The sequence below is a fragment of the Grammomys surdaster genome, unplaced genomic scaffold (assembly GCF_004785775.1).
Source record: "Grammomys surdaster isolate TR1022 unplaced genomic scaffold, NIH_TR_1.0 126182, whole genome shotgun sequence".
Taxonomy (NCBI): Eukaryota; Metazoa; Chordata; class Mammalia; order Rodentia; family Muridae; genus Grammomys; species Grammomys surdaster.
Genome location: NW_021620988.1, coordinates 5,830,352 through 5,847,612, shown reverse-complemented (window position 1 = coordinate 5,847,612; position 17,261 = coordinate 5,830,352). Strand labels below are relative to the sequence as shown.

The window sequence follows — 17,261 nt, the reverse complement described above, 5'->3', positions numbered from 1 at the left end:
ATTCCTAACTGAAATTACTTCTCTGTTTTAACCTAAAGTTAGATTCCTGCCTGAACTTACTTCCATGGCATGGCCCAACATCAGACTCCTGCCTAAAGCCCGTTCCCTTGTTCTTGGCTAAAGTCAGATTCCTGCCAAGCAGCCCACAAAGCTCTCCACAATGTGGTCCACAGGAAGGAGGAAAGCAAGGTGTCCCATCCAGATCTGCTTTGTCCCCTGGGGATGGGAACAGAGTATGAAGAGAGGTCATAGCAGGGGGTGAGATTGGGCGATTAGATTTGGAAGGATGGTAAGGGAGGTGAAGATCTGCTGCTGGCCTGCGTGCTTTCCTGGCTGAAGTGCCCTGGAGGTTCCCAGAGAGCACCTGCAGAAGTTTCAGGCTGATTAGGATGCGGGATGCAGCAGCTGGTCTGTGGTCTGTTACAGAGTGCCAGGTGAGACAAGAGCATCAGATTTGGAGGAGCTGTAGGAGAGGTTTAGATTTGCAGTTAGCCTACCTGCTTCCTTGGCTTGGAGTGACATGTGGGTTCCCAGGGAATGCCTGCGGAGTTGGGGGCTGGGAAGAAGCAATGAGTGGAGGGAAAGAAGTTTAAGGGGAAGATCTGTGTGATAATTAGGTTTTATTAGACTCTGAAACTGAATCCAAAATCTTCCATGTAGCACATCAAGGGCTCAGATAAAAGATGTGCTTGATACAGATTCTTTTGGTTAAATATTGTGCATGCCACTTAAAGCTTGTATGGAATGCTACTACTAGCATTTATTCTTAGATTTTGAGACTAGGCTTTGTTTGTTTGTTTGTTTGTTTGTTTTTCACTGAATCTAGGGCAGTGGTTCTTAACTTTCCCAATGCAGCAACCCTTTAATACAGTTCCTCATGGTGTGGTGACCACTAACTGTAAAATTATTTTGTTGGTACTTCATAAGTATAATTTTGCTACTGTTATGAATTGCAATGTAAATATCTAATATATAGGATATTTACCATTCTACCCCTATGGGGGTCATGACCCACAGGTTGATGACCACTGATCCAGAGCCTTCTGTATACAAAGCAAACATGGTACTACTGAGCTGAAGCCTCAGCTCTTATTTCTGGTAACAGATTCCTTCTCTCTCTCTCTCTCTCTCTCTCTCTCTCTCTCTCTCTCTCTCTCTCTTTCTTTCTTATTTTTTAACTTTAGGGTTAGCTGTTCTATTTCCAAGGTGTCTGAGACCCAGCCCTCCAGGAACAAACAAATGTGGAAATGACTTAGGCTGAGAAGTTACTAAACAGAATTCTGCTGGTCCTATCCCAAGGGTTTCAACAAACCCTTTGATCAGTTCTTTAATTTTTGCTTTCTTCAGGAAACTCCTGCTAGACTTAGGATACTTATTATTATTGCTATTATTGTTATTATTATTATTATTATTGACAGGGTCTGGTTATTCAGGCTAGACAGGCTGGTGGAAACTTTACTATGTAGCCAGGTTGTCACTGTATTCTCTGTCCCCTTGTCATAACTTCTAACATGCTAGGACTGCATAGAGCTGGGATTGTAAAGTGGCTGCCACCGTCCCTGGCTTTTCTTTATTAGTTCAATCTTCAACTACTCATACATGTATTCATTTTTACTCTATATAGAATGCTAGGGCAATTTGCAAAGTATATCTGAAAATGTCATTGTTTGTGAATATATTTCTAAATACAGTCAAATTACTAAGTATACTAGTAAAATTAGAGGACGAAGTTGTAAATATGTGCCTAGTGCCAGTGGAGGTCAGAAGAGGGTGTCAGATACCCAAGCACTAAAGGTACAGATTTTTGTGAACCACCATGTGGGTGCTCAGAATCAAACCCAGGTCCACGTAACCACCAGCCTCTCAATATAATATTAATATATATGTCTCAAATTTATTTTAACTGGAAACACCTACAGAGAGTAGATAAGAGGTATCTGGGCCCATGGGGATGGCTCCGGGTAAAAGTGCTTGTTACACAAGCGTATGGAATCCCCAGGACATGTATGAAGCTGGGCCTGGTGGTGCTAATCTGTAATTCCAGTACTCTAATGGTGGGATGAAAATTGGAGACAGGAGAATCTCGGAACATGTGTGGGTTAGCTGGCTAGGTTCACAAAGTGACAAACAACGAAGATGGACCCTTGCCTCAGAGTGGAATGTGGAGGCTGAGAGTATGCCCTCTAACTGCTACACACCCACTGTGACACAGGCGCAGGCATGAACACCCACGCCCGCACGCCCGCACGCCCGCACGCCCGCATATGAAGTTACTTTCCTAATGTAAGGAAGCAAGATACTCCGACAAACTCAGGCCATGTTCCACTACCATTCAAGAGACACCCGCTCTTAACTGTCTTTCCTTGAAATAAATGTTGTATTCTTTTGTTTTCAAATAATAATCCCTGTCTTTCCATTCTGTATTCTGCAGCTCTCGTTCGTAAAGTTTAAGCTGTCCTTAACTGTGTAGAGTGCAGTGTCCTTAAAAAAATCAAGTCAGTGACTTTCTAAGAAACACAGCTTTTTTTTGTTGTTTTTTCTTTTTCGAGATAGGGTTTCTCTGTATAGCCCTGGCTGTCCTGGAACTCACTCTGTAGACCAGGCTGGCCTCAAACTCAGAAATCCACCTGCTTCTGCCTCCCAAGTGCTAGGATTAAAAGCGTGCACCATCACTGCCTGGCTAGGAAACAGCTTTATTGATGTATGATTAACACAGTGTAAATTTCATCCATCTGAACATTATTTTTAGTAAACCTATGAGGTTATGCAAGCTTACCATATAGTTTTAGAACCCTTCTGTTGCCCCCAAAGTGTCACTGTGCTCCACAGCCAGTCCATCCCTGTTGCCACCTATGCCCTGGGGCACCCATTCTTCTGCCGTCTGCTTGTACATGTTTGCTTTCTTCAAGAAATGCCACATAACTGGGGCTGGAGAGATGGCTCAGCATTTAAGAGCACTGACTGCTCTTCCAGAGGTCCTGAGTTCAAATCCCAGCAACCACATGGTGGCTCACAACCACCTGTAATGGAATCTGATGCCCTCTTCTGGTGTGTCTGAAGACAGCGACAGTGTACTCATATAAATAACCAATAAATAAATCTTAAAAAAAAAAGAAAGAAATGCCACATAAATGGAATCATACAAAAGTTGGGTTTTGTGTCTGATCACTTTCACTTAGCATGTTTTTCAAATTTATCTATGTTGTATTAATAGCTGGTGTAGAGAGCATCTCTTGTACTGTATGGACGCATTGCCTGTCAATAAAATGCTATTGGCCGGCTGGGTGGTGGTGGCGCATGCCTTTAATCCCAGCACTTGGGAGGCAGAGGCAGGTGGATTTCTGAGTTCGAGGCCAGCCTGGTCTACAGAGTGAGTTCCAGGACAGCCAGGGCTATATAGAGAAACCCTGTCTGAAAAAAACAAAAATCAAAACCAAAACAACAACAACAACAACAAAAAACAAACAAAAAATGCCATTGGCCTATTAGCTTAGGCAGGAAATAAGGGAGGTGGAAGTTACGGCACAGAGAGTAGATTTCTGGGAATAGAGTCAGGCACAAAAGGATTCGCCCCAGACACAGAAGACATGATTCTGGTCTTATAAAACTGAAGACAGGTAAGCAGCCATGTGGCATGACGTAGGATAGAGTAAGTTATGAGCTCCCAGGGACCAGCACCAAGGCTATTGGCCTAGGTGTTTGTTCATATATAAAAAGTCTCAGAGTCCTTGTTTCTGGGAACAAAGTAGATGGGTAGGAAGGCTTGAGGTTACAGATGACAATAACCACAGTGGGTATCAGTGTTTATTCCTTATTATTTGATGAACTGAATACTGGTACTTAGCCCGGGCTATACAGAGAAACCCTGTCTCGAAAAATAAATAAATAAATAAATAAATAAATAAATAAATACTGGTACTTGGATATTCCATATTTATATTTATGTATAGTTAGTGTACATTTGGATTGTTTCCAATTTTGCGATATAGGTATTACAAATAAAGCAGCTTTACACATTATCTATACAATATCTTTCATCCATCTATCTATCTATCTATCTATCTATCTATCTATCTATCTATCTATCTATCTATCTGAGACAGGGTCTCATTATGTAGTCCTGGCTGACCTTAAACTTGTTATGAGACTTGAACTCAGAGAGCTCTGTCTCTGCCTCCTAAGTGCTGGAATTAAAAGCACTTGCCACCATGCCTTGCTTGTCTTTTTATGGACACTGATTTACTTTCGGTAGGTGCTGAGGTATGTTTAAAACTGAGAATCTGCCAAGCTTTTTCATAGTGACTATTCATTTTAAGTTCTCACAGATAACAACAGAGCTCTACTTTCTCTGTGTGCTTTTCAACACTCCTGTTACCTACTTTTCAAAATTATAGTCATCTTAGTAGAAGAGTTATCTAGTGAGTTTTTAAGTTTTTCTCTTGGTGAGCTAAGATACTTTTCCTGAAGCAGGGTGTTGGCAAATGAATTCTGTAGCTTCTGTTTGTCAACATTTTTATTCTTTGTTTTTATTTATTTATTTATTTATTTAGAGACTGTACTGGCTGGTTTTGTGTGTCAACTTGACTCAAGCTGGAGTTATCACAGAGAAAGGAGCCTCCCTTGAGGAAATGCCTCTATGAGATCCAACTGTAAGGCATTTTCTCAATTAGTGATCAAGGGGGAGGGCTCAGCCCATTGAGGGTGGTATCATCCCTGGGTTGGTAGTCCTGGGTTCTATAAGAAAGCAAGCTAAGCAAGCCAATAAGCAGCACTCCTCCATAGCCTTTGCATCAGCTCCTGCCTCCAGATTCCTGCCCTGTGTGAGCTCCTGTCCTGACTTCCTTTGGTGATGAACAGCAATGTGGAAGTGTAAGCTGAATAAACTCTTTCCTTCCCAATTTGCTTCTTGGTCATGATGTTTGTTTAGGAACACAAATCCTGACTAAGACAGATTGGGTCTTTATATATACCCCTGGCTGTCCTGGAACTCAACTTTGTAGACCAAGTTAGCCTCAAATTTAGAGATCCATCTGCCTTTGCTTCCTGAGTACTGGAGTTTAAGGTGTGTGGCACTATGCTTGGCAACATTTTTATTATATATGTTTTATATATATATATATATATATATATATATATATATATATATATATATAACAGTATGTATTATACACATATAATACATATATCAAATTATGGAAATATATTATACACATATTTATATTATATATCATGGTAAATGTATATATTATATGTTATATATTTATTATATATTATATATATGGAGTCACAGAAAAAAATGAACACAGTGAATCAATTTCTAAATTGTGTGGCCTCATTTATATCATCCTATAGACATGTCTGATTGACATGAAAAACATCTATTCGCATTCTCCTTTATGTTTTCTAGAGGCTCCTTTGCCTACAGGAGGAAGACTAAATTTCTTTGTAAGCCACCAGAGCAGCCTCATCCTCATTCTGCCTTCAGATCTTGTAATAGGGTCCTTGTAATTGCTCTCCCAGAGTTCTTTCTGCCAGAGCCCTCCCTCCTCCCTCTGCTTAATACATACTTCCTGTACAACTACTCCAGTGCTCCTTTCATAGGCTTTCCTGACATCTTCCTGGTTAAGGAGATTATGTTCTTGAGCAAGTTTTCTCCTTATCTTGTACTGTTTGTTTTTCTCTTTCTGAGAGCACAGACCATTGTCTTAGAGTTTCCATTGCTGTGAACAGACACCATGACCCAAGGCAACTCTTATTTATTTATTTGTTTGTTAAGGTAACTCTTATAAAGGACTATATTCAACTGGGGCTGGCTTATAGGTTCAGAGGTTCCATCCGTTATCATCAAGGTGGGAAACATGGCAGCGTTCAGGCAGACATGTTTTGGTAGAGTTGCTGAGAGTTCTACATCTTGTTCTGAAGGCAACCAGGAGATGACTGTCTCTAGGGAGCGAGGAGGAGGATCTCAAAGCCCACCCACATATTGACAGACTTCCTCCAACAAGGGCATGCCTCCTAATAGCTCATTCCCTGGGCCAAGCAATGTAAACACATGAGTTTCTGGGGGCCAAACCTATTCAAACCACCACAACCACATTTCATCTTCCCAATTCTTTTCTTTTTCTCTGAATGCAATGCCTTTTATTTGTATTTGATGAGGATTAACACACCCAGCAACTCCAGTGACTTTTTCTTACCCCACTGAGAAGCAAGTGGCTTAACAGGGTCTCTCCGAAGCAGCACTGTTCTTTAAAGGGACACTGATACCTATGCAGTCCCCTGACTTGGATCAGCTGAGATGGGAGACTTGAGTTGTCTCAGTTGGGGGACAGGACCCTAAAAGGCCACCTCTAAAGATGCCACCGTGCCTGGTTCTGGACCAAGTCTACTTGTTAACCACTTACAGACAACACTAGCCCTGGCTCTCCTGATCCTGGCAGAATGTTTTATTTTTCAGAGTTGCTCTTTTTAAATCGATAATAGAATGACTCCATTAGAACACCAGACACCTCCCCAGATGGAACCTAAATTCAATCAAACATGAACTGGGATGTGACTATCCAGAATCGTAATGATGGGCAGTGGGAAGACACCCTAAACCTCTATCCTAGCACAGCTGAGAACTCCCTATGGGAGGGGTAAGAAGGACAGGGGAGGGGGTGGCGGGGGAGTGGGGGGAGAAACAGCATGCTTTACACAACTTAATACTGTGGGGGGCCCAGGACTGCTGGCCTCCATAGTGCCCCTACTTCCCTTCCAGCTGCTCGTACAGTTTGGGCACCTAGTCGTTCCACTCTGCTTGGTAACATGTGCCAGCCACCAGGGCGCCCAGGTTGTACTTCTTGTGGAAGGACTCCACCTTGAACTTGGCACGGTTGTCTCCAGACTTGTTGCTGAGGATGAGCTGGTCTCCGCTCAGAGGCTGTTCCCGCTCACACACCAGCCAGACATAGTGGTGGAGACCTGTGCCTCTGGGAGGCCAGGACCCCATGTCGTGGGAGAGGACAGTGCCACTGCTTAATGTCATTGTCCTTCACGTTGACCACCAGGAAGTGGTGCCACTCCCTGAATTTGGGGTCCTTCCTGCTGGGAGCATCCGGGTCAGTGAGGACCAGGATGTAGTTTCCCAGGATCAAGGCCATCCCATGAAATGCTGCTGGGCCTGTTCATAACCTGGGTGGGCGTTAGCAGCTTGTCCACCGTCACCCCGGCGTAGTCGACCAGCAGGGCGGCTTGTCTACCTCCTGCAGATATATCGGCCCAGCCCACGGCCAAGGCGAGGGAGAGATGGAAGACACCCGCGCGCCCCGACTGCTCATCTTCCCAATTCTACTACTAAAGTCAGTGCTTGATGGCACAGTCAACTAACATTTCTTGGGTAAATACACAACTTTTATATAAGTACAATCTATTTTACAACATGATTGTCTTTTAAAAGAAATACTAAATCACACATGATGTGATGACTTCCTCTTGGTTGTCAACTTGACCACATCTGAAATTAACTTTAAAATTCAAGTAGCTGGGTACACCTGTGAGGGATTTTTTTCCTTAATTAAATCATTTAAAGTGGGAAGATCCACTTTTCTTTTCTTTTTTTAAAGATTTATTTAATGTATATGAGTACACTGTCGTCTTCAGACACATCAGAAGAGGGCATCAGATCCCATTACAGATGGTTTTGAGCCACCATGTGGGTGCTAGGAATTGAACTCAGGACCTCTGGAAGAGCAATCAGTGCTCTTAACCACTGAGCCATCTCTCTAGCCGGGAAGATCCACTTTTAACCCGGATTTTTTGAGGCAGGAAGATCATCTTTAATATGGGCCACACCTTTTCCTGGGAGCCTTTCAAAGGACATGAAAGAAGAATGCTTTCTCACTTTGCTTGCTTCCTCTTGCTCTCCCTAGAAATTACTTCACTGCCATTAGAGTCTACTTCTTTAGGATTCTGCATATACTGAAAGCCATCTGGGACATCCAGCCCTGTGGACTGAACAACTGCTGGTTTCTTGGCTCTGTTAGTCAACCATTGTTGGACCACAGCCTGTCATACTAATAAGTTTCCTACATATAGATTCAGTCTATCGGTTTTGTTCCTCTAGAGAATCCTGGGACATACACATAAAATTTAAAAACATGATCTAAAAGTGTATTGCATCAGTAATTTCACTTACAATGCTATTTGAATAATACACTCAGGTTTAGTTAGCTTGGAGTGTGTGTGCTTTATAGATTATTTGCAACTGTCATTTATTAGATGTAAGATTTCAGATAGACACGCCGGGCAGTGGTGGCGCATGCCTTTAATCCCAGCACTTGGGAGGCAGAGGCAGGCAGATTTCTGAGTTCGAGACCAGCCTGGTCTACAGAGTGAGTTCCAGGCCAGCCAGGGTTACACAGAGAAACCCTGTCTCAAAAAACAAAACAAAACAAACAAGATTTCAGGGAGACGCAAAAAAAAATATAAGCATTATGATTAACAAATTTCTGGAACCTTAGCCAGGCAAGGTGGTACATGGTTTTAATCCCAGGCAGAAGCAGGTGGATGTCTGTCTGAGTTCAAGGTCAGTCTGGTGTATGTAGTGAGTTCCAGGACAGCCAGGCTACATGAGGCAGGAAACCCTGTCTTGAAAAACCAGAACAAACAACAAAAACCGAATTCAAACCAAACCATATCTGGGACCCTTAAAACGGGAAAATACGCCCCCACACCGAACTGGCATCTTATTTTTTATTGTGGTAAAATATAAAAACGGTGTGACCGCAGTTTGCTGCCATCAAGCAGATTCGCAATGCTAAACAATCATCCACACAGTTTTCAAGTTTATATTTTAAGAAGGTAAAGAACTGCTAGTCCTTAAGCACTATTGAAACCGATCCTCACACACGAACCAAACAGGAGGGCAGCCCAGCAAGTGCAAGCAAAGTTCCTGGGGGTGAAAATATTGAAAATCCGTGAAAACAGCGGGGCCCCATACGGGTCACTAGGCGAAGGGGAACGAGCACTCCACAATCACAAGGCAGAAACGGCATACAAGGACCCGGCCCTCCTTCCTTGGGAAAGCAGCTTGACTGGCGAGGTGAGGAAAGCTGGCCTCCTATCCGCGACCGCGCCTGTCAAGTGTTGGGGTGCAGTGTGGCGGGTCAGCTGTGGAAGATGCCGTCCCGGGGCCGAGGCAGGGTCTGTGGGGATGGGAGTCGCCTCAGGCCCGAGGGCGAGGGTTATTTATTCATTTATTTTTAAATCACCAGGGGACGGGCCGAGGGGTCTGTGAGAGAAAGCCCCTGGGCGGGACCCTCCGCACAGTCGGAAGCTCCCGGCCCGCCACGCTCCGGTTCCACCTCGGCTTCAGCATCATGGCTCCGCACCGCACGCACGCTCCCCAACTCTCTCCCCGTTTTTTAATTTTGTGAACTCATAGCTGAGCCCCACGGAGGCCACGCCATCCACATGGAGACTAGCTTAGCGCTTTAAATCACCTCAGAGCCATGTTTTAGACCTGAAGAACTTAGCGCCAGACTTGATAGTTTTAAATCTGGCGGGGCAGCTCCTCTCGGGCCTGCCACACCCCTGTTTACAGTCCTGGCCAATCAGCGGAGGGCCCGCCATTTTTCAAACGCTTTTCCTGCCGCCAATCAGGGTCGAGCAGTACATTCCTCTCTAGACCGGTTCCAACGGGTCTGGGAGTTAACGACCTGGGAGACCCACCGAACCTGCTAGGCTAAGGCTGGAGGGCCGGGCCTGGCCAGACGCTTACCAATCAGAAGCCTTCTCTGTGGGAGGGCGGGGACTCTCCGGGTTTGAATAATCCTCACAGCCAATCAGAGCGGAGGAGGTGGGGCCTGCGACGGGTCTCGTCAAGTTGCCGTGGCGCGGAGAACTCTGCAAAACAAGAGGCTGGGGATTGCGTTAGCGAGTAACCAGTTCTCGCCGGAGCTTGGGGAAGGAAGTCTCTCCGTGGAGGTCTGAGGGAAGCGCTCGCGCCAGGTAAGACTCGGCCGAGAGGCCCCGGGCTTGGCGGCCCGGCTCTTTCCGTGTAGGGAGGAACCTCTGTCGGGCTTCGGCACGGCCGCTTCGGGGGCCTTAGAGGTCAGGTGGAATTTGGGCTGAGGGCCGGGACCATGGAGGTCGCGCGGGAAGCTCTTGAACCCGGCCGCGTTTCTTTTCCTCTCTCTTTTTTTTTTTTTTCCATTAAACATTTTTTTTCCTTTTTTTTTTTTTTTGGATTGGATGTGGGTCTCGCGGTGACTTGTGGAAGCCGCGCGGCTTTTCTGTCAGGAGGGCGCGCGCGGCCGGCGGCTTTTCGGCCTCGGGGCGAATGGCTGAGGCGCGGGCCGCGCGGGAGGGTCGGGGCCGGGAGGGGCCGGGCCGGGCGGGAGCGCGCGCTCGCGGGGGCGCGCGGGGTTTGGGCGGGAAGCGGAGCGGCATCCCCCCTCCCCGCTGTCCCCGCTCCCCTCCCCCCGTCCTCCCCCCCCACCCCCCCGCCGCCCTCCCCCGCCGACTCGGCTTTTCTCCTCGGCAGGTAGACGCCGCGCCGTCATCATGGGTAAGGGTGACCCCAACAAGCCGCGGGGCAAAATGTCCTCGTACGCCTTCTTCGTGCAGACCTGCCGGGAGGAGCACAAGAAGAAGCATCCCGACTCGTCGGTCAACTTCGCCGAGTTCTCGAAGAAATGCTCCGAGAGATGGAAGGTGAGGGCGGCATTCCCGCTCAGCTGCAGGCCGTTTCCGGGGTGGTTTTGGCGGGTCCTCGCGGGCCGTGGGGGGGCCCACCAGGGAGCCCCGAGCTTTTTGCCACCCCGGGGACGGGAGAGTTTGAAAGGTCCCCGAGCCGCGCGCGGCGCCGTTAATGCAAATGGGAATTTGTTCATTTATTGGTTCTGCTCAGAGCTTCAGGTTTTGCCGATTTACTCGACTTACTTGTTTATCCACGTCTTTACTTCCTTCCTTAACTTTTACTGCTAAGAACTTTTTAAACATCTTGCCGGTTTACTCGATTTTTTTTTCTGCCCATAGACCATGTCTGCAAAGGAAAAGTCGAAGTTTGAGGATTTGGCCAAGAGCGACAAAGCTCGTTATGACAGGGAGATGAAGAACTATGTCCCTCCCAAAGGTGATAAAAAAGGGAAGAAAAAAGATCCAAATGCTCCGAAGAGACCACCGTAAGTTGACCTGAAAACTGACCAAACCCCACCCCACCCCACCCCCATCCTCCTTTATTTGTTAACTCTTGCTTCCTTGCAGGTCTGCCTTCTTCCTGTTTTGCTCTGAACATCGCCCAAAGATCAAAAGTGAACACCCTGGCCTGTCTATTGGAGATACTGCAAAGAAACTGGGTGAGATGTGGTCTGAGCAATCTGCCAAAGATAAACAACCGTATGAGCAGAAAGCAGCTAAACTAAAGGAGAAGTATGAGAAGGTATGGTGCCTTTTAAAATATTAATGTATAAGTATTAGTAGTATATAGTATATATGTCAGCTGTAGAAACTTGGGAAATTAATCAGTGGCTGTCAGTTTTTGAAAAGTCCTATTGAAACTTGAGCAGTACAGACAAGTTCACCTTGTGATAGTGTTTGTGGCCCTTGTAAATTCTTGCCTGTGCACTCACTGTAGTTTTGTAAATCTGTTTTAGAGGGTAGGGTGGCAGCTACATTTTTAGGTATTGTATATAAAATATAAGATGGGAAAGGGGCATTCATACATGCAAAGTAAATGGGCATTGTCAGTAAAAGTGCAGTAACTGATCTCAGGCAGCTCGTATTATTTACCTGATGTGCTTCCTAAAGCATAGAGGGAGCAAATGCTCTCAAACCTGTGCCTGCCTGGCTGAATCCCAGCCAGTGAGAGTTTTGGTCAATTTTAAATTGTTTACAATTAAGTGGTTTTTCACACTTGAGTAATGGTACCGGATGCTGATCTTACTTTGACAATGTTTCAGGATATTGCTGCATACCGTGCCAAGGGCAAAAGTGAAGTAGGAAAGAAGGGTCCTGGTAGGCCAACAGGCTCAAAGAAGAAGAATGAACCAGAAGATGAAGAAGAGGAGGAGGAGGAAGAAGAGGATGAAGATGAAGAGGAGGAAGATGAGGATGAAGAATAAGTGGCTGTCCTAAAGTGTGGAGTATATGTGCTCAGGCAATTATTTTGCTAAGAATGTGAAATTCAAGTGCAGCTCAACATTAGCTTCAGTATAAAAACTGTACAGATTTTTGTATAGCTGATGAGATTCTTTGTAGAGAAAATACTTTTTAAAAAGTTTGTAGCTTTTTCAAGGGCTACAACGTACAGTTAGATTTAAAGCTTTTGATGTTGAATGTTTCTAAATATTTAATGGTTTCTTTAATTTCTTATGGTAGCAAAAAAAAACTTCATAGGAATTTGTATTACCAGTAAAAAGAATTTTTTTTTAGGATGTTGAATTTTTTTTGTTTTTTTCTTTTTTTAAATTTGTAATAAAATAATGTATATTACTTGCATTGTGTTTGTAGTATATTAATTTTTCCTTAAACACAGATGCGGACATATTAGTCTTTTTACACAGTTAAGTTTTGTGTTAATCATTAATTTGCTTCTCTGTTTTTTGTGTTTAGATAGAAGGGCCAATTTCTTTTAATGACCACAAGCTAAGACATTAGCAACAGGTTAAAGCATTAGGGACATGCTGGCTTGATTTCCAGAACAAATAGACTAAAAACTTTCAAAGTTCTAGGATTGTGCAAATTACAGCTCTAAAGATTATCCATTCAAATTTGGAGTAGGGGTGTGATCTTTTAAATTTTAGGCTTTAGGTGATTTAGTATACTAAAATATTTTGGATAATAGATATCCAGGTGTGGGGATTATTTACAGTTCTTTTAATTCATTTAGCAGTATGGATTTGAGGTATAGACAGCTTACAATGAGTCTTAAGCTTGTACTAAAATTGAAAATTACTAGCTCTGAGATGAGGTGAGTTGAATGTATTAGAAAACTTATAACTTGTGAAGCTGTTGAAAGTAGGTTATACCAGGCTGGGTTTGGTGGCAGGTACATGTAATCTCAGTGTGGAAGGTAGAGGCAGGAGGATTGGGAGTTAGGGCTTATCCTGGTTAGACACTACGACCACCAAAGAAAGTAAATTGCTTCAGTGGTATGTAAATGTTATGGATATATAATAAGCAGATAGTTAAATGTCTTATTCAGCTTTGAATTTTTCAAGACTACTAACAAATCAGTGTGAGCATAACCATTTAACTATGACATAAGTATTCCACAGATGAATTCTTAGAGCAGTGATTTTGTTAAATGTCTGCATCTTCATATTGAGTAGGTTATAATTTAACTCTTGGAAGTTTGAGGCCACCCTGTACTGTTTTTATGTGAAAAAAGTCCTAGAAGGAATAACAGTTAAAAGGTATAGATAATATAGAATTTGCTACTTAGAATAATCTAAACCTTTATTTCTTGGTTTTGATAATACTGCAGATAGAACCCGGGGCCTTATACATGCCAGGCAAGTGCTATACCTCTGAGCTATCTTGAATGGCCTTGCTATTTCCTCACAAACCTGTACTTAAAGATTGTTAGAAACTGCTCTCGGGCTTGTTTAACTCAAAGCCTGGCAAAACTGCTCTAGTAGTATGGTATACGAGCCATAGTATCAGTTTTGTAGTACCTGTTCCATCTATGTAATGATTCTCAAGTTTCTTTTTCCTTCAAGACAGGGTTTCTCTGTATAGCCCTGGCTGTCTTGGAACTTAATCTGTAGACCAGGCTGGCCTCAAACTCAGAAATCCGCCTGCCTCAGCCTCCCAAGTGCTGGGATTAAAGGCGTGTGCCACCACTGCCTAGCGGTTCTCAAGTTTCATAATCTTTATTATTTTGATAAGTATCTCACATGTATTACATATTCCAAAATAATATTTTTACAGTTGAGGGTGTTTTGCTTTGATCTTTTTGACTTGTTAAGGAAAAAATGGCATTTGGGGGTTTTTTTTTGATCATTTTTCCCTTTGTCATTTTTAAATAGGTTTATTTTAGTCAAATGTATAACTTCTACATGGCTCTGGGAAGCCTATCTCAGCCAAGACCAATACCAGTTGTTTGGTTTTTTAAAAAGAAAAATGAAGTCTGGGGAGGTTGCACGTCAGTAGTAGTAACACTTGCTGCCCAAACCCGATGATCTTAGTTCAGTTCCTAGAAAGAAATAGTGTTTTACATCTGTGTGTCTAGGTCAGTCACAAGTATCACTGTAAGTAATAAATACATCATCTTAAATCTGACTTCCTAGATTAATGTGATACATTCCTTTAATCCTAGGTAAAGGCAAGTGGGTCTTGAATATAGCCATGTCTCAGAAAAAATGAACAAAAACCTTCCCATTACTTCATATGCCATGAAATATTTTGCAAAACAGTTTTTATTTCTCAGGGAATAACAAAAGTAAAGGAACTGTTAGGGCATTTGATAAGACATAGTCTTAAAGGTGAAACAATACTAAAAATGAGCCTGTTTAAGATTAGTTTTCCATGAGATTCCTAGTGGGAATGCCATTTTAGAGATTTGTCGGTTGCTAGAAGGGAAAGTTTGGAAATGAGGAAGGGTCACAGCCTGTACACTGTATTAATCTTTATATTGCTATGTCTAGCAAAATGTTCTATGCATATTTCTAAACACGAACATTAAGGAGAAATGGGAGGACCACTTATTCTGTCTTGTTAGGTAGAAATTATATAAAATTCATAGGTCTCCCAGTTTTTCAAGTAGAATCAAGTAGAAACTTAAGTTTATAAAAACTGAAATCTCAAACGCTGGCAATACATTCACATTCTAGGGTCAAAGAAAACAGTTGTAGATATGGTCTTATCCAAGAGCTACCGGTTTGGCATTTCTATGATGGTTTTATACTGCAACAAAGTTTAAAGACATTTTTCTGGTGGTTCAGTGAACCTCATTGTGCTCCTGGGCCTCAGTCATCTCTTGGTGAGCTTCATCCTCCATGTTACCACATCTGTAGAGTAGCACAATAGGAATTCATTTTAAAAGTGAAAAATCAGGCTGGAATGATGGCTAAGCTATTAAGAGCCCTGGCTGTTCTTGCAAGGGACCTGGGTTCAATAGCCAGCATACACATGGTGGCTCACAATTGTAACTAGAGTTCTGGGAGCTCTAATGACCTCTCTTGGTCTCCTTGGAGACCAGGAATGCATGTAGCCTATAGCCATACATGCAGAGAAAACACACACACACACACTAAGACAGTAATTAGAAACAAAAACAAAACTAAAGACTAACTTAGGTATCTAGTAGTATCAAATTTCAAACTGATTTTTAGAAATGGAAATGGTTTTATAATCACCTATCCAGTTTCCTTTCTTCACTAAGGCAATGTCTCAGTATGTTGCCCCTGTTGATTTGGACACTGGAGACGAGCCTGGCTTCGAATTCAAGAATCTGCTTCCCAAGTGGTAAGCATTAAAGGTATGTGCTACCATGCCCAGCCTGGAGTTGTTTTGTAGCTCAGGTAACAGATAATAATCATTCATCCTTTAATCATAATATGCATTCTCTGACTTTCCATATTACAAAAAAAAAAAAAATGAGGTGAGGAGGCTTATACAAAAACAAGCAACCTAACAACATATAAAATACAAATATAAAGATGGGTAGGGGGCAAGACTAAAAAAGGGATAGGAGCTTCGACTTGAGAAGCTAAATGCCTCTTGGTAAAATTTAAAATAGGTGTAGTGGTACACTTAATCCTGGCCTTTGGGAGGTGGGTGTGGAAGGATTGGGAGTTCAGACTACATTTTGTACTTTACATAACAAGTTTGAGGGCAGTCTCATAACATGACATTCTGTGCAGGAGTTTAATCCTTGACCCCAACAGGAAACTCAGCGTGGACAAGTGCTTTAATTTCTCTATGTGTGCAACTTGCTGTATATCTTAGTTACTTTCGTATTTATAAAAAGTGATGAGTGATTAGGATTTGGCCTTTTCACTTTAATACTGTGTCATTAAAAGGTGCGTCTAGTTCATTCATGCTTTTCATTGTATACCATAACAGTATATGATCATGTCTGGCAGGTGGAGTAGTGCATTCATCTTAGCACTTGGGAAGCAGAAGCAAGTGGATCTCTTGTCAGATCTGTTTGAGGCCAGCCTTGTCTACATAGTGAGTTCCAGGATGGCCAGAGCTATCTAGTAAGACTGGTTTGAAAAACAAAAACAAAACCATTATATGATTGTCATATTTTATCCACTCTACTAATAAGCATTTAGCTTTTATTTCCTTTCTGCTGCAGTGGCAGACTCTCACTGTCTTTTCAGCTCAGCAATATATATTAGTACTCTTGATCATCATTGTCTCCTAGGTAGGACAGACATGGTACATGGGTTCTCTCTCTCTCTCTCTCTGTCTCTCTCTGTCTCTCAAATATGGCAGATTGCTTTGTGTGCTGTGCAACTCCTGATAAGAGTTGCCCATGTATTTTGTCATTTTTAAGGTTGTTAAGGTTAGGGATAGCATTTTTAAATCCAGTACCAATGACTGTCAAATTTTCTATTAAAGTTTTATTTGGAGGACTTAATCCTTAATAAAGCTAGATTTACCATTCTCACAAGTCCAAGCGTAACTTTAATTACCACTGAGAGCCACATCTACACAGGTTGTATGGTGAGCAATGAGGCAGATAAAACAGTTTCCATGGTAACCATTTGTAAAGTGTGGGCCATAATATCTGAAAAATAAAGTGTATACTCACACTGCCTTTCTGCACTGTAGAAGTCTTTTTTTTTTAATCACAAAATCAGAAAGTAACATGTTAATAACCTTGACCATGTGTTGAGGACTATAAGTACTTTAGGCACACTGACAACCCTAATAATCCTATAAATAAAGCAAAGTACTGTAACTGGGGAAGCTGTGCTATAGCACTTAAATCACTCACACTGGACTCTACTATGTTATGCTACCATTTAGTGGCACAGATTGTAACACTCACCACTAAAAATTAAGAAGCCCACTGCCGGGCAGTGGTGGCTCACGCCTTTAATCCCAGCACTTGGGAGGCAGAGACAGGCGGATTTCTGAGTTCGAGGCCAGCCTGGTCTACAGAGTGAGTTCCAGGACAGCCAGGGCTACACAGAGAAACCCTGTCTCAAAAAAAAAAAAAAAAAAAAAAAAAAAAAAAAAAAAAAAAAAAAAAAATTAAGAAGCCCCCTGCTGCAACTCTGCTCAAAGGTAGGTGAGTCATTTAAAACCAGAATCTACTAAGC

General features: G+C 42.9%; 1 protein-coding gene and 1 pseudogene across 1 annotated transcript; one reads left to right on the top strand and one right to left on the bottom strand.

The window, feature by feature from the left end:
* Positions 1-6,745: 6,745 nt before the first annotated feature.
* Positions 6,746-7,319, bottom strand: LOC114612764 (annotated as a pseudogene).
* A 2,544-nt stretch (positions 7,320-9,863) lies between these two features.
* Positions 9,864-12,478, top strand: Hmgb2 (high mobility group box 2). The gene is made up of 5 exons (XM_028757762.1): positions 9,864-9,990; positions 10,526-10,695; positions 11,020-11,165; positions 11,248-11,422; positions 11,943-12,478. The coding sequence occupies exons 2-5, from the start codon at positions 10,546-10,548 to the stop codon at positions 12,102-12,104; spliced, it is 633 nt and encodes a 210-aa protein (XP_028613595.1). The 5' UTR covers positions 9,864-9,990; positions 10,526-10,545; the 3' UTR covers positions 12,105-12,478.
* The last annotated feature ends 4,783 nt before the right edge of the window (positions 12,479-17,261 follow it).